The sequence below is a fragment of the Arvicanthis niloticus genome, chromosome 16 (assembly GCF_011762505.2).
Source record: "Arvicanthis niloticus isolate mArvNil1 chromosome 16, mArvNil1.pat.X, whole genome shotgun sequence".
Classification (NCBI taxonomy): domain Eukaryota; kingdom Metazoa; phylum Chordata; class Mammalia; order Rodentia; family Muridae; genus Arvicanthis; species Arvicanthis niloticus.
Window position 1 is genome coordinate 37,663,618 of NC_047673.1, and position 20,812 is coordinate 37,684,429.

The following is a 20,812-nucleotide window of genomic DNA, read 5'->3' on the forward strand; positions in this document are numbered from 1 at the left end:
AAGCAAGTCAGCCTCAGCTCAATGAGAGGAAAGCAGAGGGAGGAGAGACCACTGTGAAGCATGTGTGACAGCTCGCAGAGCCTGATGCTGAAAATCCAGTGTGCTGCAAAACTGTTGGAGTCGGAACGCCAGGAAATCCTACTCAGAGGAATCGGATTCTAGCAGCATGCACCAGGGAAACGGGAAATAATCCAGCTAGAAAGCTACTTCTTCAAGCCAGGAGAGAGGGAGCCAGGATGGCGGCGAGAACGGGCATGAGACGCGGGGTTCAGTTTCTCCCTTTGCTTGTACACTGATCTTTCTAGCAGGACCAGTAACACAGGCAGCCTAAAGTTCTGTGGCAGCTGAAGACTTAAAGACAGAGGGAAGCCCAAACCAGGATCTTAGGAACATCACACAAGCAAATCAACTCTGACTAAACAGTGCAAGCAATGGCCAATGCCTGCACTGAAGCAACCAGCAGTTGCTGTTTTGCTTTTCTCACAACACTTCACCTGAGCATCTGCTTGGGTATACTTCTGCTTCGTTTGTCATCCACATTAGCTTTATAACGGAGCACAGTTTATGAAAGTACACCAAACAGGAAAGGTGTGCAGGTTTGAGCCTGCTCTCTGGGCTGCTTTATCTGCTGAGTTAGTAAATCTGCTGTCTAATCTAAGAAACACCTTGTCCTAGTTCTATAAACACTAATTTCAAATTAATAAAAAAAAAAAAAAACCTTAAAATTTCAAAAATAAAAATCCTATTTTGCTTTCAAGTATATTTCTCAAAATGTTACTTCCTTAGAGTAAAAAAAGAAAAAAAACCTGATATTTTATGCTGGGCATGGTGACCCATGTCTGTAATTACCACACTCAAGAAGTAAAGGCAGGAGAGTCAGGAACTCAAGTTCAAGACTAGCTTTTGTCCTCTCAAAACGGAACCAAACAAAACCCAAATCTGATCTTTTAAAATATAATATACTCATGCATATTATACATGCTAATCATATCTTAACTCTAAATGTGTAAGTCTCAAGTTCCCTTGTTTTACAAAAATATAACTATTACACCTCTAACCGACACGCACGCACATTTGGCCCTTATGTGAGAGAGATGTAAGGCTTCACCTTTGTCTATCTGGGACTCCAGATGATCCATTGCAGTCATTGAGGGAGCAAGCTGTAGTTCACTGGACACAATCGTGAGGGCCCATGGGGAGGCACTCAAAACATCGGTCATCAACAGAAAGGGGATGTCTGCATAGACTCTTTCCAGATGCTCAAACTGCCACCAAGGAACAGAAAAGATTGGTCAGCAATCACACTCATTGTTTTCTTTGAATTACTCTGACTTGATTCCCAGCACCCATCACAGAACATACCTTTGTGGAAACAAATCTGACTGCAACATCAAATGGAAAGACAGTTTCTATTGTTACAGTTTCATCCTGTAAGAGAGCATAAGATGCACACACAATGGCTTTTCTCATCTTTTAACAGGAAGTTTTAAAGTTAAAAAGCATAGAAGGCATAATCTAGAATTGATCGATAAACAACCCCAAGTTACACACTAGGAAGCCTTTTCCTAGATAACATTTGTAGAAATCTTCATAATGATCTGCTCTCCCTAGTGAGTTATCTGACTGTTCAGCAGTGGCTTAGGGAAGTGTTTTCTTCTGTATTATTTATCTCAAGATTTGGTGGAGCAGGCAGGACAGTAGTCACCTGAGAAGGAGCTGGATGGTAAGATGATGAAGTGATTTGCCTAACGTCTTGAATGGGGCCACACCCAGAATCTGGACCATCTTCTCATGTGATTCAAGGTGACTAAAACAATCATATAGTAATGTAACAGACACTATTGCATTTGCCATGCACACACAGTATAATGCTCACAGCATCCAATCTATTATAACTGACTATTTAAGATGGAGGTCTAGAATTTAAGTCACAAGACGAAAACTTGACCAAATGTGATCATGGAGCTCTACCCTAACCAACATGCTGCATCTCCCTCTAAATGACTGAGAGGCCATGACGTTATCCTTCTTTTTAAAACAAATAACCCAACACACCGATAAGAAGTCTTTTTAGAAGATTATTTTCAGCCGGTGAGATGGATCAAAGGATAAAGGAGCTTGCTTCTAAGTCTGATGACCTGGGTTCAGTTTCAGGAACCCACATAGTACAAAGAGAGAACCAATTCCCACAACTGTTCCCCAATGTTCACATATGCACTGTGGCATACACACACACACACACACACACACACACACACACACACACATTAAACAAATGTAATCAGAGATCAGGCTGTAATGTCAGACAGATGACATCTGTATGACCATGGCCATACTTGTGATTTAGGAAAGTCACACACATAAGCCTAGATTCTAGGTCTCCGTTTCATAGCACTCCGAGGTGGTGAAGATTAATAGAGTAAGCCAGGTGTAGTGGCACAAGCCTTTACAGCCAGCAGTCTGGAAGGAGAGGCAGGCAGGCAGATCTCTGTGAGATGGAGCCAGTCTAGTCTACAGAGTGAGTTCCAGAACAACCAGGGCTATGTAGAATGATCCTGTCTCAGAAAAAACAAAACAAAATAAAAACGGTTCACATAATGTGTGGGGTTTGGCAGCCCATCTGCTAAGTTACCCTTTCAACAACTTTTTCTCTCCCAATACTTATAAATGGACCACAACTTCTACAAAAACCACACTATAATCCTCAATTCTTGGGCCTTTGTTTCTGTTGGGCTGAGAGACCAACCTATAAGATAGTATATTACTGCTAAGACCAAAAAGATATTAAAGTAACACAAAATAGAAGTGGTTCATTCATACATGAAAAGTAGGCATGAAAAAAAATACCTTGTGACACTTGCAAATAATTTCTTTTCCTTCAACAGTTGTATTGATCAGGTAAGAAACGTACACAAGGAACATTCTGGAACCCACTGTTCCACATCGAACATACACTGTTTTTTCTAGCTGCAACACAGTAAGTATTGTAAATTGAATGTTACACAGACTTCCTCCAGATATTCTAAGACAATGTTCCCATTTAGAGATGTCTGTTAGATACTTTATGCAGGCTGTTACAGTGCAACCCATGTGACTAAGGACCAGACACCCAGAACCCTGAGCCAACCTCCATGACTTAATCCTGCACCTTCTCATGCTCTCCTTCAACCCCCAACAAACTTCTTAAATGTGACTTGGAAACAGAAGTTGCCTGAGAAATCAGCACAGTTACAGACACCAATGATTTTACCAGCAGCAACAAGCGGTCCAGTGGAGGGTCACCTGTTCTAAAGTCCCTGCATAGAAACAAACCTAATGACGTAAAATGCTAGGTATAGATATAGCTATATAGATGCTCGGTAGGTCAGTCACGTTTCCAGGGCGTGGCTATGCTACGGTAGAACTGCAGCCCACCTCCTGTCCTCTGAAGCCCCTGCTGGCCATGCTCACCTGCTCCCCTGGGTGTAAGTCTCCCACAGGAATGTCAGTGAGTAGGGCTGGGTAGGACTCATCACACAGCTCTGCTCCGTGAAGTGTCACATGAGTTTTCTGAGTCAGGTTGGCATCCTGCCCTGTGAAGGTTGACAGAGTGGTGTTTCAGGACATTATAATAATCGACACTATAAGAAGAACACTCTATCATAGCATCTTTTAAATAAATATCCTATCATTGATGCGATGGTGTTTACCTTGTTCCTATGTTGGTGTGAAGGGAATTGTGGTTCCAGACCGTGCGTTTTAATTCACTGGAACTGGGCTCAAACACATCTTTATGGATCAAAGTTGGAACTGTTATAGTCAATATATTTTTGCCAATGCGAAAGAAGCTTTACTCTTACAGTGTAAACATCTGTGCTCAGGGACTGGGCACACTCCTGGCAAGCAGCGCACCCTGCTGCTTGTGGGAGTGCTTCCCCACAGAAGGCTGCACTGGATCAAAGGAGCGGCAGAGCAGCAGTGACTGTGAGCTGGGCTGTTGCAAATCTGTCTCCACAAAGTGCTTTGGAGCTGATTCTCCACCACAGAGCTAGTCATTGCCAGCTGGTTTATACAGTCCGTCCATCCATCCATCCATCCATCCATCCATTCAATCATTCTAGATTCACCATCTAATCAGAAAAAGTCTCCTGTTGTTCCTCATATGAGAGCGACAGTTCAAAATGATGAACTTTTTCTTTTTCAGTCAGCTCACGGAGGCATCTGTTGCGGGCACTTTCCTTTCCCACTTGCCTTAAACCTCTGGCAACTTCTCATCCAGGCCTGCAAATACCAGCTTTGAAGAGCACTCTCCAGCGGTCAGCTTCTGAGGGCTGCTCGTTGAGCTCCTCCAGTGTCGTTTCCTTTCCCGCAGCTCTTGAGCCGCCACCACAGTGTGTGTGAGCAGGCCAGATGTGTTGCTGATGTTGTGAGCTACCTCCAGTGCTTTAGCACTCATTTTTAACTTGTATGAGAAAACCGCTCAGTGGGTCAACAGGTAAAAGCACATGCTGCCTAGCCTGACCACCTGACACACAGGACGGAGCGAGATAATCAACCCCACAGCTGTCCTCTGACCTCCGCAGGCACGCTATGGTACATGCAACTCATGCCCAAATGAAGAAAAGTTTATACAACCAAAAAATTTATTAAAGAAAATCACTCAATCCTGCTTTTTTGTGTAACACAACTTTCATAGTGTAATATAAATATAAAATAAACAGTAATTATCAAAAAAGTGAGAAATCCACATTAAAACCATGTTTAATATAACCACATTTACTAGTGTATTCTAATATTAAATGGCAAATTTCAACAGTAGAAAAAAAACCACAGTGCCTTTTCAACCAACATAATACATGGATACTGACGCAACTTACAACGATTATAAACTTACAAAATGAATGCTTACCTGGCTTTAGGCCAGCAGTGAGCTTCACATCCCTGATTTGAGACTTTTCGTGGGATTGAACAGTTACAACTAAACAATACATTTCATTCATTAGAGCAGGAGGCTCATGTCGCAGATGTACAGAAATGTTTGGGACTCTGGAAATAATCCTTTGAAAAGAAATAGCTCAATAAGCAGCTTAAAGAAACAGAGTAAGTAAAGCATTCCTCTAAAGGAAGTGAGACAATCTCAATGTTTTCCAAGTACACTTACATCGTGCTCGCCTGGATTATGATGCTGTCCCAGTGAACCTCGTCGTCAGGAAGCTTTGGCCGCCTTTTGAAAGACCTTGCAGCCTGCAGGGCTTCCTGGGAGGAAGCAGCATCCCCTCCTCCTCCCTGCCAGCTCAAAACCACACACCTGCCTGACTCGCTGCCCAGAAAGAGATCCACAGAGGTGATCTGAAAAAAGAAGGCACACCAGAAACACCATCACATACCTGCTTGTCATTGTCCCCTGTCAATCTATCCACAGTGAGGACGATCACACCTAACATTCACCTAGTCACCACAGGATGAAAAGGACAAAACACCTGCTGTTAGGCGCTCACCCCAGCCGGGTACCAGCCATACCCTCAACTTCCAAAGGCCTACATGTATGAAGTATCACTGATAAACTTACAAACTAGTATCTAATCCCACAAACGTTTCTGCTGTAAGTACTTATAGTGCTAGTAATGAAATGTTTTATAAACCGAATACTACTTTCAGATAAGCCCATTTATGAAAGAATCCAACACAGAATTATTAACTATAATGATAGGTTTCCTCAGATACCAAGTAAAAAATAAAATACAGCTCTAGGTGTCAAAACACAGCCCAAGAATGGAATTGTGGAAGGGGAATTCTGAGCACTTAGGAAGAAAACAAGTTTCATGACCTCAGTTTCTTCAAAAAACATAGAGCTAGCTGTTCTTGGATTATGCTTTTGTGCCTCTCCCAGTGTAGGGGGCAGATCAGTTTACTTGAGGTCAGTTATCACAACTGGCTATTGTTATTGTTTGTACCTCTATGGAAGCCTCATGCATTGTCCTTGTGATTATATACAGCTTGAATTCATGACATCTTTACTCAGGTGACCCTTCTTAACATCAAGATACAGACTGTCCGCTGCTCTGAATAAAGTTGGCTATTGCTTGAAACTTGAATCCAGCTCTCCCAGGTTCATGCTGCCAACTACAGCAGTGAGACATCTAAGTAGGTTTTGTCAAGTCATCAAGGACTTTTAAAGGGAAGAAACTAAGTGTTGGATATTAGTCAATAAGAAATCTGCTTACTTGAGAGAGGTTGCTATGCAAATGTAAGAAGTATAACCTTATGTGCATACATTTTAACAATGGTCCCAAGGTTTGACCCAGCTAACCACTCTCTTTAAGTCATGGACACCAAGCATTCGGTGAGTGCTTACTATGCCGTAAACACTGTCAGCATGGAATGGACTGATGACCCCACAAACCCCAGATCTTACAGATGAATGACTGAGACACACAGGTTAGAAAGCCCTGGACCTCACAAGCTAGGCTAGAACTGAAGATATGCAGTTGGCTCCAGAGGACACATGACATAAAATACTATTTTCACGATACAGCTCCAAAGAGCTTCTCAAATCTTATACTATATCAACCTGCTAAAATATTAATGTATCCTCATTTTCTTTAAATGTATGCAAACAGCAATGTTTGAACACTAAAGAGGTAAAGTCAAAATTAGGTCCTGTTATATATATTTGATATATTATGTAATATAAATCATTGAAAACTCCTTAACTGATAATTTACTCATTTAAAAAAAAAATGAGATTAGTCTTATGAGCTCAGAGCAAATAATGTCTACTTATAATACTACTGATGAAAAAAGCCAGGAACAGAGCATGATGCCCAGTAAATTCCACTGTCCTCCTTCATGCTAGGGACTGAATCCAGGACCGTGTGCCTGCCAGGAGGCATTCATTCTACCACTGAACTACATCCACAGGCCCAGTCTCTGTGAAAATCATCTCACAGTACAAATGTATTGACAAAGAGCACATGGAAGGAAATCCACCAAGCGACTATGAATGCATGATTTACAGTTTTAACATAAACACACTACTTTTGCCATTCAAATTACTTTTAAGCAAATTTCATAATTTACCTCGATTTTCTTTCCCACATCTTCAGTTTTTGCAACAAATTTAAATGACAATTTTCTTGTTTTGCTGGGAACTAAGCACATCTTTCCTTGAGTCAGGTTTTCTAGGACTTCACTTGCTTTGGACGCCTCCTCCAATACGCAGAACTGGTTGTAGCCCTGGAGGAGAGGGAGTGGCCCATCATCAGCCAGCAGCAGACAGCAGATCTCTTGCCAACACTGAGCACTAAGTGATTCAAAGGTCTTTCAGTTCTAGCCTGGGCTTCTCAACCAGTGGGTTGTGACCCTCTGGGGAACAGACACCCTTTCGCAGGGGCTGCATACCAGATATCCAGTACATCATATTTACATTAAACTTCATAACAGTAGCAAAATTACGGTTATGAAGTAGAAGTAGCAATGACATCACGTTATGGGTGGGGTCCCCACAACCTAAGGATCTGTATCAAAGGTCACAGCACAGGAAGGCTGAGAACATGGCTCCAGCACAAATATCACTAATGCACTATGTACTAGTTTTCATGTAAAAACAATTATTTTGATGCTGAGTTCATGAACTTACTCACTGCTAACACAAAGAAAAAAAAAAAAATTTAGCACACACAGCCTGATTTCTGGAAGCTTTGAAATACCAGTTCTGAAGGAGAAACAAAATATATGGTTTTTGTTGCAATGGAAAGTACTATCAATCACTCTTTCCTTTAAAAAAAAAAAAAAAAAGTATTTATTTTTTAATATTATTTGTGTGTGCCTGAGTGTGTGTGTGTGTGAGTGAGTGTGTGTGTGTGTGTGTTGATACACAGTATCTTTTTAGGTTCACCATGAGAATATTGTGAATTTCAATACATGTGTTGGTTAAAGGGTTGATATAGTTTCTGGGTGATCAGAAGATAATTGTTAAGTGAGCACCTCGGTGAGAGACTAGACTTCAGCCCTCGGCTTTAGTCCATCACACTTTAAAATGCTTATATGCCTATAGTATGAAAATGATGTGTGCATAGAATACTAGACTGTCTAGGAAGTAGGCTGAGAAGTCCTGCCTCTTGCAGGGCAGGACTGCAGGGGCCCAGGTTCACTGTGCACATCAAGTTTGTCCACTCCATTCCAGTATTTCTAAACCAAGCATACATTAATTCTAAAACAAAAACTAACAATGGTAAAACAAATGAAGCAAATGATTTTTAAAATTAGACTAGCTTCACAGTGAATATTGAAATTCAAGCTACACATTATAAAACCTAAGAATAGTATTCTTGGCTTACTTAAGCCAGAAATTTAAAAAAAAAAAAAATTAAGAGTAGAAAAAACACTGAATTGCAAGACTTTGGAAATACAAATACATTTTTCCTAAATAAATCTAGCCAAAATCAGATAAGCAATAAGATGTAAACGTCACTAGTCACTTTGCAGTTTACTGAGAGCTGCAATGACATGCACACAGTGGGAACATTAGTGGGTACACTACCTGGTTATTAAAGCTGACACAGAGCTTAGAAAACCTAATGGGGTGCGGACAGTCAGCCTTCAGATAGACGTCAAACTGAACAGGAACATCCACGTGAAAACTCGGAGCATGGAACTTGGCTTTGCATTGTACTAGAAATCAAAGGAGAAGGGCGGTCACACAGTAGCAGGCATTAGTGCAGGCCTGATCGTCTCCTCTCACCACCTCCTTACTCAGTGTCCTCACCCAAGGCAAACACAACTCCTTATGAAAAGAAAGGTAAACAAAGGAGCTTCAAAAACATTGGAGTGAGGGTGCCGTTTGTTTGTTTTGAGACAGGGTTTCTCTATGTAGCCTTGGCTGTCCTAGAACTCACTATGTAGATCAGGCTAGACTCCAACTGAGAAATCCACCTGCCTCTATCTCCCAAATGCTGGAATTAAAGGTGTGTGCCACCACTGCCCAGCTTCAAAACTTTTTAAATTTTAAAACCACACTTTGTCCATAAAAACTTCATGTCAAAAGGAACAGAACAATTTTGAATTATTTTATTCAAAATACCTGCCTAGACATTAACACATACAACTTCAAAATTCTATTTTCTCAAGGACACTTCATATTATACTTGAATTATAAATAAGCAAAGTATATTTTAATAAACAAATATAAGTATTTGAACAAGGGAATATTTCAGATTGCAAAACCCCTCCCCCCAGAATAATTTTTTTCAAGTTCACTTTTTCTAAGCAAATTTAAATTGTGAATTATATACGTATAACAAATGTATACAACATCAAATCATTCTATTATAGTGTTATTTAATACATAAACCAGTGGCTCTCAACCTGTGGGTAATGACCCCTTTAGGAGTCACATATCAGATATACTGCATATTAGAATATACATTATGACTTACAACACTAGCATAATTAGTTATGAAATAGCAGAGAAGTAATTGTGCTGTTGGAGGTCACCACAACACGAGGAACTGCATTAGAGGGTCAGAGCGTTAGGAAGGCTGAGAACTGCTGATGTGCACTATACTGTTATACATAAAATAAAACATGGTTTTAAAAAAAGAAAATAAGACAAAACTAGAAACTGCTCTTTCCCGTGGTGTTGTAAAGTCACAATAAATGAGATGAAAGTCTTCATGACCCACAATTGTTCAATAAATACCTGTTGATGTTAAAACATTTGATAGCACATTGCTATGACACTGAAGAGAAAAATAGGACTCACGGTTACCCACGAGAGGCTATACTCTGATTTCCTTCATATTTATTATTCTGCATGTATTCACTTCAGACAAAGGGTCCCTATGAGCACTGGATGTTAGCTACACACCAAATGGCACGAAGTCCTGTACGCCTATTGTGAAGACACTGCTGCCAGCCAGAGAGACCCGGTCTGCCCACAGCTTCTGAGCAGTCTTCACCGCTAAGACATCACAGTCAGGTTCAGAGTCAGGGCTTTCGTTCTGCAATGAGAATTCAAATGCTGTCCAACTAATTGAGGAAAAACATACAGAGATGCAGAGCCAGGTACATTTTCTACAAGGAATTACAACCCACCATTAAAACATTCATGAGGTTCTTTTCTATCCGAGATTTCTGGTCATCTTTCAGAGTTGAAGCTGAAATAAGGAAAGAAAATAGAGTTGTAAGGCAGGCAGGTCAGACCATCACCCTACAGTTATAGTTTATGATTACAGGCAACTATAAACTTCCTGAGGGTGTGTGGAACAGAGCTACCTCTCCAACCCTAACAAAACACATTCTTTACGTGTACCTCCTATGAGACAGAGTCGATCACTGGCCTGGAGTTCACCAATTATGACAGACTGACTAGTCATAGGGATCTTCCTGTAGGCAAAGCCCCAGGGCTAGGCTTAGAAGCACAGGCCACCGTGCCTGGCATTAACATGGGTACTGGGAGTTGAAATCAGGCAAGCACTGTACCAGAGGTAATGTTTCAGCCCCTTAGATATTTTACAGTAAGTACTTCTGATATGACCAAACATGGTGAATTTTATATAATAAAAGTACTACTTATTTTCTGAGACAGGGTCTTTATATAGCCCTGTAGAACACACTAAGTAGACCAAGTTAACCTTGAACTTACAGTGATCTCCCTGCCTTGACCTCCCAAGTGCTGGGGTTAAAGATGCGCTATACCATACCCAGAATAAAAGCACTTCTAAATATTTGACAGTGAAAAATTCCAGTTAAAAAATATTTATGATGCAAACAACTGTGTGAGCTGGGCTTTTACAGAAAAAGCATCACTTACCTCTTCCAAGGAGCTCTAGAGAATACGTAATATAATCTTTTAGCTGGGCCATGAGGTAGGAACACTTCAGGGCTGTCGTCAGTATAGATGTGAGGAGAGTCCACCACGCTTCGCTCCGGTAGTCACACATCACGTAGTCCAGCAGCCTGACAAGAGAAGAGCCACTGAGAGGGCTTCTCCGCAGGCCTGATAGTCTACGGAGAAACTGCTTGTGTGTTCCTAACCTTGTGTAAATACAAAATAGCCTACTGGAGTGGTCTAACAGACATGGTTCACACAGAGTTAAACCTGAGGTTCCTTAAAACCCTTAAGGAAGGGTTATGCTACCAGAGGACACTTGGGAAAATACCACACAGCTGGACCTTAATAAAAACAGACACAGTAACAGCAAACCCTTCCATAGAAATGTCTTTCCCATTTCCATTGTAAGGCAATCAGAGCACTTGTGAAAATAAACAATATGACTCACTTCAAAGCTTTGGTATAATCCTTTGCATAATAATACTCCTCTCCCATTTGAACCACTGCAAAGGAAGAAAGGAAGAGAAGGTGTGAGTAAGTTAGCACTCCTCTGCGCAGCCCAGAACCGCACGTGGTGGCATACATACTAAGGTGGCTTTTCATCCGTGGACACTTGTACTTCTTGAATTGTGCAACAGCATTGCTCAGAAGAGTGATTATGATTTCCTGTCAGGAGAGAGAAGGTATGCGACATTGGAATGAAAAGGATTTTACTAGAATAGTGGGCAAACAGTTTATACTGGGGAAAGAGACTCACAGAATGGACAACACTTCTCTCCTTCAGCTGGATGGCAAGAATTCCTGCTTTCTCTTTCTCAGGGTCCGAGAGGTCAAAGCCTACGCAAGACAAGAAGCGACCAATCTTAGCTCACGTAACACAACTCTTCACACATGCTCCTTGAATCCCTCACTTTGAATAACGTGTGCACTAAAGACTTGCAAATATTCTAGAATCTTAACAATTCTAAGAGACAGCGTTATTGACCTGGAGAGTTCTCTGCCGTCTCTGTTCTTACAAGAACATTCCTAACCCTGATGTTCTTTCCCCAGTTGCTGAGTGCTATCCATCCCCTCACACTCTATGGATGACTGAAGTGTGTGATACACTAGCACTTAAGGTGCAAACTGCCATGGATGCTGCTCCATCAAATATGCAGAGTGCAGAAGGCGACCAGAAATGCTGCTTAAGGCAGTACATGGCAATGTCACTTTAAAATGTTAAATAAATCATTAAAGTTGAATGCTTAAATACTCAAATGTTTTAACAATATCATTACTTTTCATTAGGACTCTTAATATATAAAGAAAGAAACCATTCAAATCTTAGAAACAAATAAACAGAGTAGGAAACCACAGTCTAAAAGGTTTTAAAAGTCCATGTATGCATGTCAATATAATTCCATCAGGCATTAAACAGTATGACAGCTAACTCTGTCTTCTTGAGGCTAAGAGAAAAAGACAGGAAAATTCTTTACTTAGTATTCCTTGTCTCCAGGGCCTCTGTCCATAAAAGTCAAGAACACCTGTCTGTGTGTCTAAGGGATCAGGACTGGGGTACGCCACAGCAGCCTGAAATCAAAGAACAAATCCGTAGAAGAGTTTAGGTCATCCACTCCAAACCCAATCTTTGATTGAATAAAGAGATATCCATAAATATAAAAATCAAGTACTTGGTTACATAGCACCATTATAAATATTTTAACATCCTTTACTAACATTTAGAAATCTTACAAAAACTCAAGTGGGCAGTGGTGGTGCCTGCCTACCTTTAATGATGGGGCAGGGGCAGGGGCAGGGGCAGGGGCAGGGGCAGGGGCAGGGGCAGGGGCAGGGGCAGGGGCAGGGGCAGGGGCAGGGGCAGGGGCAGGGGCAGGGGCAGGGGCGGGGGCAGGGGCAGGGGCAGGGGCAGGGGCAGGGGCAGGGGCAGGGGCAGGGGCAGGGGCAGGGGCAGGGGCAGGGGCAGGGGCAGGGGCAGGGGCAGGGGCAGGGGCAGGGGCAGGGGCAGGGGCAGGGGCAGGGGCAGGGGCAGGGGCAGGGGCAGGGGCAGGGGCAGGGGCAGGGGCAGGGGCAGGGGCAGGGGCAGGGGCAGGGGCAGGGGCAGGGGCAGGGGCAGGGGCAGGGGCAGGGGCAGGGGCAGGGGCAGGGGCAGGGGCAGGGGCAGGGGCAGGGGCAGGGGCAGGGGCAGGGGCAGGGGCAGGGGCAGGGGCATCTCTGAGTTCAAGGCCAGTCTGGTCTACAGACTAAGTTCCAGAACAATCACTACTATACAGAGAAACCTTGTCTTGAAAAACAAAAGCAAAAACAAACAAGAAATCATGTAAAAACTAAAATCTGATTCTGTGCTGATTCACAGTAACTGACTTCTTTTTCTCATATTTTTTCACCTTGCTATAATAAAGTAGGGAAACTATTACAAATGATGGTTAGTATGTATTTCATATATAAGATGCTCTCTATGTAGATAAAAATGTCATATGGAGTACTAAAGAAGGACTCCCTTTTCTTCACTATTCTGTATTAGTTCTGTTATTGGTAGAAAACGGTATTTTTTGACACTAGAAAGAAAATATTTATACTACTTTTTCCTTTTTTTATATTTAAAACCAAACTGTAATATAACCACATTATTGAAAAATTATAAAACACCCAAAAGGAAAAAAAAATCCAATTACTAATGAAGTCTACTGCCACTTGTTAAGAATATATACATTATTCTCACATATTATCATGCAAAACTATAGTTGTAACCGATTAGCATAATTTCTCAACCCACGTTTTCCACTTAAATACACTCCATACATTTCACCTTAACAGTGAGTAGTTTTTAAAGATTTATTTATTTTATTTATATGAGGACACTGTAGTTGTCAGACACACAGAAGAGGACATCGGATCTCATTACAGATGGTTGTGAGCCACCACATGGTTGCTGGGAATTGAACTCAGGACTCTGGAAGAGCAGTCAGTGCTCTTAACCACTGAGCCATCTCTCCTGCACAACACTGAATATTCTTCAAAACTTTTGTTTTCTCGTGTTTCCCTGTTGTTATGTATTTTAATAATTTATAATAATATTTATAATTTAATATTATAAATTCTTATAATATTCCTATTTTATAGGACTGGAGCAACAGCTCAGCAGCTAAAGGGTAGTGGCTGCTCTTCCAGACCTGGGACCACACGGCAGCTTACAACTGTCTGTAACTCCAGTTCCGGGGATCTGACACCAACCATCGCACAGACATAAATGCAGGAAAAACAGCAATGCACATAAAAATAAACAAATCTTTTAAAAAATGTTCTATTTTACAATGCAAACAGTAATCAATCCTACAGGAACTGGAAAACTAAGCTGGTGCTTCCTCTAAAGACCCATCATCCTATTTCTGAAAGCGAAATGTTGTGTTGAGATCGTGCCTCTGTTGAAAGCTCCTCAATTTATGTTTTAGCAGAATTAATTCATGTCCTATTAAATTTTATTTGTTAATGTCTCACTTCACATTTTCTTTACAAAACCAAGTTTTTATATCTATTAAAATACTATATTCAGCCGGGCCGTGGTGGCGCACACCTTTGATCCTGGCACTTGGGAGGCAGAGGCAGGCGGATTTCTCAGTTCGAGGCCAGCCTGGTCTACAGAGTGAGTTCCAGGACAGCCAGGACTACACAAGAAACCCTGTCTCGAAAAAAAAAAAATACTATATTCAAATTACAATAATCCAAAACTTAAAATCTTAATACATACAAGACATAAACAGAAATACCCTACTCATGGAATTCCTGAGTTATAACTAGAAAGTCGTAATAATTCAAAAGATATTCAAAGACAAGGGGGGACCTAATACCATGAGCCCTCGCTTCTCTTAAGGGAGGTTAATCAGTGTCCTGAGCGAGAGGTGACGCAGGCCGGGACTCACATCGTGGTTACAGAGGGCTTTTGCTTGCTGTTTCCGCTCCTGGGCATAGTAAGCTGCCTGCTGATAGTAGAAACCAGGGTTCTGTGTTTGAATAGCTGTCAACCCCAACTTAATGGCCTCATCAAATAAATCTCCAAAGGCCTGGAATCTTAAAGAGAACAAACCAAGAAATAAAAGAAATGAGTAGTGAAGGGAAGGGAAAAGCAGCTTACTTCTAATTATTTGTTCTGGAAACCATCCGCTAATATAGTATGTTAGTAAATAAAGCTACTGAGTAACAGCTAATCATTTATAAATAACAACACACACTATTGATAAGTTACATGCACGCATGGTCTTTGTTTAAGTCATCTGTGAAGTGTTTAACTCAAGCCCACGACTGCACCACTGTATTAGATCTTAACCTTCACTCTTCTGGAATAAGCAAGTTTCTGGAAGTAACTTTACATTCCTCCCTGCTCTCTGCTTCCCTCAGTGATCAACTGTTACTCAGCAGTGTGAGATGAGATACGCCCGCCCTTGCCCCACAAATTGTTCTTTTGGTCATGGTATTTTACCACAGCAATAGGAAAGAAATCCTTCAGAAATTGCTACCAGCTTCATGGGATAGTAACCTGCTCATGTTATCATGCAATGGATTGTGAAGGCTTTTGGAACTTTAGGATGAAAAAACTTGATGGTTCAATGCTAGGCTTTTGAAAGATAAGTGTTGAGAGATATGCAGACGATGGGGGCCTGGCTTGTGAAATTTCAGGGGAAAGCAAAGCCTTTACCAGGGCCATTTTGTGTGACATTGTGTTAAGAATTTATGGTGTCTCCTCAACTGGAGCTGAAGAATCAGCTATGACTAACAAAGGACCTGCAGTACTAACACTAACTGGTGCTTTAATTGAACAGCTGGTTAGAGAAATTAGTGTGATTAAGAGGAGACAGGCATCACTGAAGTGAAATCTTCTTGGAATATGTCCTCAGGGTCACCATACACCAGCTGGGGTCCAAAGGAGGCCAAGGCCACATCTCAAGCTGGCAGCCAAACCAGGTGACATCTTTGAGGTTACCAGGTTTACAGAGACATCAGAGAGTGACTGAGGCTTGCAGTGTGAGAGACCACAAGAGGCTTCCAATGAAGATACAGCCAATTTGCAGTAGAGACCCCAGTATTCTGGAGATAGCAGGACCATGGGACAACCACCAAGAACAGCAGCTACTGTGGAGTGGAGGTGGCCTGAGCCTATGAGACAGGCCATGTGTGCTGTGGGGGAAGAGAAGTGCCTAGGCTCTGGAGAACCCAGGTCAGGAGTGGGTCCCTGACATCAAGCACTGAATTCCTTCTACTGCTGGGTTTTGGTTTTAAGTTGACTGTGACTGCCCTGATTCTTCCTTCTTGAGATAAGACAGTTTTTATCTTGTTTCCTACTTTATAATAATTGACAGAAGACCTTGGCTATTTTAGAGAAAGTTTGAATTTTTCTTTTAAAGGGACTGTATGTTTCACGTGTTTGAATTTTTTGACACTGTGACCTTTGGAGCTAGAGAGATGGCTCAGTGATTAAGAGCACTGACTGCTCTTCCAGAGTTCCTGAGTTCAATTCCCAGCAACCACATGGTGGCCCAGGACCATCTATAATGGGATCTGATGCCCTCTTCTGGCACGTAGGTGTATATGAAGAGAGAGCCTACATACATAAAATAAATAATCTTAAAGTGCGTTTTAAAAAACTGTGAACTTTTAAAAGTATTTGTGTTTTATACTGTGGTATTAAAATAAAAAAGAAATGTAAGGTTATAGTTTAACAGTAATATATTGATTGGTGTGTCAAGTTGACAAGTCATCTGTCCTGTTTGTTTTTCTTGTTAAATTGATACAAGCTAGAGTTACATGGGAAGAAGAACTTCAACTGGGAAAATACTTCCGACAGATTTCCCATAAGTCTGTGGGGCGTTTTCTTGATGAACAACAGTTGCTGTGGGAGGGTGGTCCTGGGTGAAGAACGCAGGCTGAGTACGCTATGAGGAACAAGCAGGAGCAGTGCTCCTCCCTGCTCTCTGCTTCGCTCCCGCCTCCAGGTTCTGGTCTTGAGGCTCTACCTGACTTCCCTGAGTGACAGGCGGTGGCCTGGAAGTGCCAGATGAAACAAGGCCCTTCCTCCCAAGCTGCTTTGGTCATGGCGCTTCATCACAGCAAGAGGAACCCAGACTGAGACAAACACTAAGCTCCATCAAGCAGCAATTTTGCTTTGTGCATTCTTATATTTTCAGAATGTAAACACAAAGTGTAAATCGGGTGAATACATATTGAATGTAAAAGACAGTAGCATAAATTTCCCAATTTCTATCAAGAAATCACACCAATCAATATATACTATTCTCACATACATACCTAGGATATATTATTAAAACCCAACTTAATAACAAAGACACACTCAATTCAGTTTAGAGTCAATGCCTTAGGTGATGCCACCTCTTCAAGTCCCACATTCTATTTTTAAAATATCACGAAAATGCAACTTAAACATACTGTTTTGACATCCACGCAGCGTGCTCAAAGGACAGCTCCGCACTTCCAATTTTTTTCTTACACAAGTCAATGTGTTTCCGAAACTGAGCAATGGCATCCAGTGGGGTATTGTGCTGAAAACACAGCCTACAGATCTGAAAACATGTAAAGCCCCAAATAAGAGAAGTCTGAAGATACACTCATACACATTACAAAAGAAAACTCTAAGAGACTACATAATCTCCTTCTCTGAAGTTCTCTGTAATACAGAATTCTCTCCATCAGAATGTTTTGAGAAATGAAGTAAAATAATTCACTATACTAAATTTGTCCTACGCCTTACAAAAGCTTTTCAAAACATAGAATTTTAGAAAATTATATCAAAAGAATATAATAATGGGCTGTACTATTTCCAATAGGAATTTATACAGGAGAGACTGACTTTGAGTATTAGAACTGTCAGAAAACTAAATTTTTCTGTTGCGTTATCGAGGTTTAGTTGCCTATACATCAAAACAAGGATAACACAAAATTTCTAAATTTTTTTTTCCTGGAATGCTAACTCTACATGTTTCAGAAATGGTATGAGCTGCATGAACTGAGGGTAAACAGAAACCCAAAGACATAAAGCCTACGTTTATTTCCATATGCTTACAACAACTTTCAATTTTATTTCTTAGGTACAAAGGAATATACGAAAAACAATGTGTGTGTGTGTGTGTGTGTGTGTGTTTTATGTGTACGTGTGCGTGTGTGTGTGTGTGTGTGTGTGTTTTATGTGTACGTGTGCACGTGTGTGTGTGTGTTTTATGTGTACGTGTGCACGTGTGTGTGTGTTTTATGTGTACGTGTGCACGTGTGTGTGTGTGTGTGTTTTATGTGTACGTGTGCACGTGTGTGTGTGTGTGTGTGTTTTATGTGTACGTGTGCACGTGTGTGTGTGTGTGTGTTTTATGTGTACGTGTGCACGTGTGTGTGTGTGTTTTATGTGTACGTGTGCACGTGTGTGTGTGTTTTATGTGTACGTGTGCACGTGTGTGTGTGTGTGTGTTTTATGTGTACGTGTGCACGTGTGTGTGTCTGTGTGTGTGTGTGTGTGTGTATGTATGTATGTGTGTGGTATGCGTGTATACCTGTGTGCAGATGCAGAAGCCAGAAGACGACTTCCCAGGACCTTGCTCTACTGTTCTCCATCTCAATCAGGAGACAGGGTCTCTCACTGAACCTGAAGCTCACAGTTACAGGCAGACTGGCCCACCAAAGAGCCTTCCGGATCAGCCTGTCTGCCCCATCCCACCCCCCATCCCAGGCAGTGCTACAATTATAGGAACCCAGCTTTTACATAGCCTCTGGGGATCTGAACCTGGGACCTTATGCTTGTGCCACAAGCACTTTACCGACTAAGCCAGCTCCCAGCCCCATAAGTTTATTATCCATCATGTCCTTCAGTCATGGAATTTTTCTTTCAGAGGCAATTAGTGTTTAGCATATAGGCAGTATAGTCTACAGACAGGTAAGTGTGAGTATATTCACATTTATAACCTGGGAGCCTTGTGGCATCAGGCTAAGTATGCTGAGTTACACCTTACACTCTTCAACTAACAGTATCATATTGTGCTAGCTGGCTTCTGTCAGCTTGACACAAACCTAGACAGACCTATGAAGAGGAGCTCTGCACTGAGAAAATGCCTCCATCAGATGGACAGCCAATAAGCCTCAGAGCAATCTCTTGACTGCCCTCTATGAGTGGTACCACCCCTAGGTTGGATAGTGGTCCTCAGTGCTGTAAGAAAGCAGGCTGAGCAAGCCATGAAGAGCAAGCCAGAAAGCAGCACCCCTCCATGGCCTCTGCATCAGCTCCAACCTCCTATGTTCCCTCAACGGATTGTGACCTGCACCTGAGATATTTAAAGCAAACCAACCCTATCCTCCCCAGCTTGCTTTTAGTTAAAGGAATGGTTCTCAACCTGTGGGTCACAACTCCTTTGGTAACCATTGGAAATGGTTCATAAACCTTAAAAACCACTGGAAAACACAGATATTTATATTATAATTCAGTAACAAAATTACAGTTATGAAGTAGCAATGAAATAATTTTACAGTTGGGGGTCACCAACCATAAGGAATCTATTACTGTATTATAGGGTTGCAGCAGTAGGAAGGTTATAAACCAGGGTTATGGTTTTTATCGAAGTAATAGAAACCAAACTAAGACACACAGCTACCTTGTCATTTCTTCAATGAATAGAGCTGCCACATTCTTAATTGTATTAATGCCCCATAAAAATGTATATAACCAATCACTTATTGGCTTATTTCCAATATATTCCTATTTGAAAATATAGTAACTATCCACAGATTTTGAGTTACAGATATTACCGTAATTGGTGAAAAAATTTCCTAAAAAGGACTGTCAGGTAGAGGAACAGCCACTTTGAGATTTGTGCTCACTAAAAATGTTCTCTACTATCCATCAACCTTCTGGTAGCAGACACCTTTAAAGGTGAGCGGGAAAACAACACAGCCTTGTCCCTGAGAGGTGGGGGAAGAGGGAACAGGCCACAGCACAGGGGTGGAGTGGGACAGACAGACACAGGACAAACAGGAACATCTCTACTATACACAAGCATAACATGCTAGGACAACAGTTAGGTTTTCTCTAAAGTGAGCTGAGCCGGCAGTGGCGGTGTACACTGTAGTCCCAGGTACTAGCCCTGGCAGGCTAAGGCAGGAGGATCCCTGGAGCCCCAGAGCTGGAGACCAGTCTATGCAGCACTAGTGATACCGATTCTCAAAAAACAAAACATAGCCCACGCAAGCGCACAGATGTATCTTTTCTACGGTCGAGTCATGAAGCCAAGAGATGCTCACACAATTGTCATGCTGCATCTCCTAAAACTCAACGAGAGGCGGCCCTCTTCTTACTACTCCTTTTTCTTACAAACACTGCAAAATTCTCAAGTTCTAATAATTAATATCTATAAATTGAAAATACACTCTTACAATGAGGCTGCTGAGACTCTAAGCCATTCTTGAGTAAAAGAACATCAAAAAGAACATAATTCACTAAATACCACCTTTATGGATCAAGAAATTGATTTTGAGTTTTATATTTTAAAAAGGTAACATTTAAAGTAAATCTCCTTTATTTCAAAACAGAACTATACCTTGTAGTTTATAAATCCTGCCATCGTCTTAATTTCCAGAATATTGGTTTCATGGGCCCTCAATTCATGTACAAGGTTATAGGCAGTCCTATAATTCCTAATGTAAACACAAGGAGGGTGGTTAATTATGATATAAATAAATGTTTAAGATTCCTAAGAACAATATTATTATAACAGACAATATTTATGTAACATTTCTAACCACTCAACAATTCAATAAGAACATATATATATATATATATGTATATGTACATATATATAAAATCCATCTCCAATGCTGTAAGAATTATCTGTTGATTACCAATCAATGACTTCAAAACAAAAAACTCATCCTACTGTTCACTGCTCTATTATTAACTAGCCAGTCAACAAGTAGAAAACAGGTTGAAAATGGAGGTCAAATTGGATGGTTATCTAG

The 20,812-nt window shown here is 41.3% G+C and overlaps 1 protein-coding gene across 1 annotated transcript in view; it reads right to left on the reverse strand.

Annotated features, from left to right (window-relative positions):
* Trappc11 (trafficking protein particle complex subunit 11) overlaps positions 1-20,812 on the reverse strand; it is a 43,716-nt gene that overhangs the window by 12,810 nt on the left and 10,094 nt on the right. The window contains exons 8-25 of the mRNA XM_034520214.2: positions 20,395-20,491; positions 17,249-17,382; positions 14,731-14,878; positions 12,289-12,382; positions 11,571-11,650; positions 11,401-11,479; positions 11,262-11,316; positions 10,793-10,938; positions 10,075-10,136; positions 9,848-9,980; positions 8,522-8,652; positions 7,060-7,215; positions 5,141-5,328; positions 4,889-5,037; positions 3,451-3,572; positions 2,848-2,967; positions 1,363-1,428; positions 1,109-1,265 (exon numbers count right to left, since the gene is read on the reverse strand). Coding sequence (XP_034376105.1) covers positions 1,109-1,265; positions 1,363-1,428; positions 2,848-2,967; positions 3,451-3,572; positions 4,889-5,037; positions 5,141-5,328; positions 7,060-7,215; positions 8,522-8,652; positions 9,848-9,980; positions 10,075-10,136; positions 10,793-10,938; positions 11,262-11,316; positions 11,401-11,479; positions 11,571-11,650; positions 12,289-12,382; positions 14,731-14,878; positions 17,249-17,382; positions 20,395-20,491 — 2,117 coding nt within the window. The remainder of the gene's footprint in view (positions 1-1,108; positions 1,266-1,362; positions 1,429-2,847; positions 2,968-3,450; positions 3,573-4,888; positions 5,038-5,140; positions 5,329-7,059; positions 7,216-8,521; positions 8,653-9,847; positions 9,981-10,074; positions 10,137-10,792; positions 10,939-11,261; positions 11,317-11,400; positions 11,480-11,570; positions 11,651-12,288; positions 12,383-14,730; positions 14,879-17,248; positions 17,383-20,394; positions 20,492-20,812) is intronic.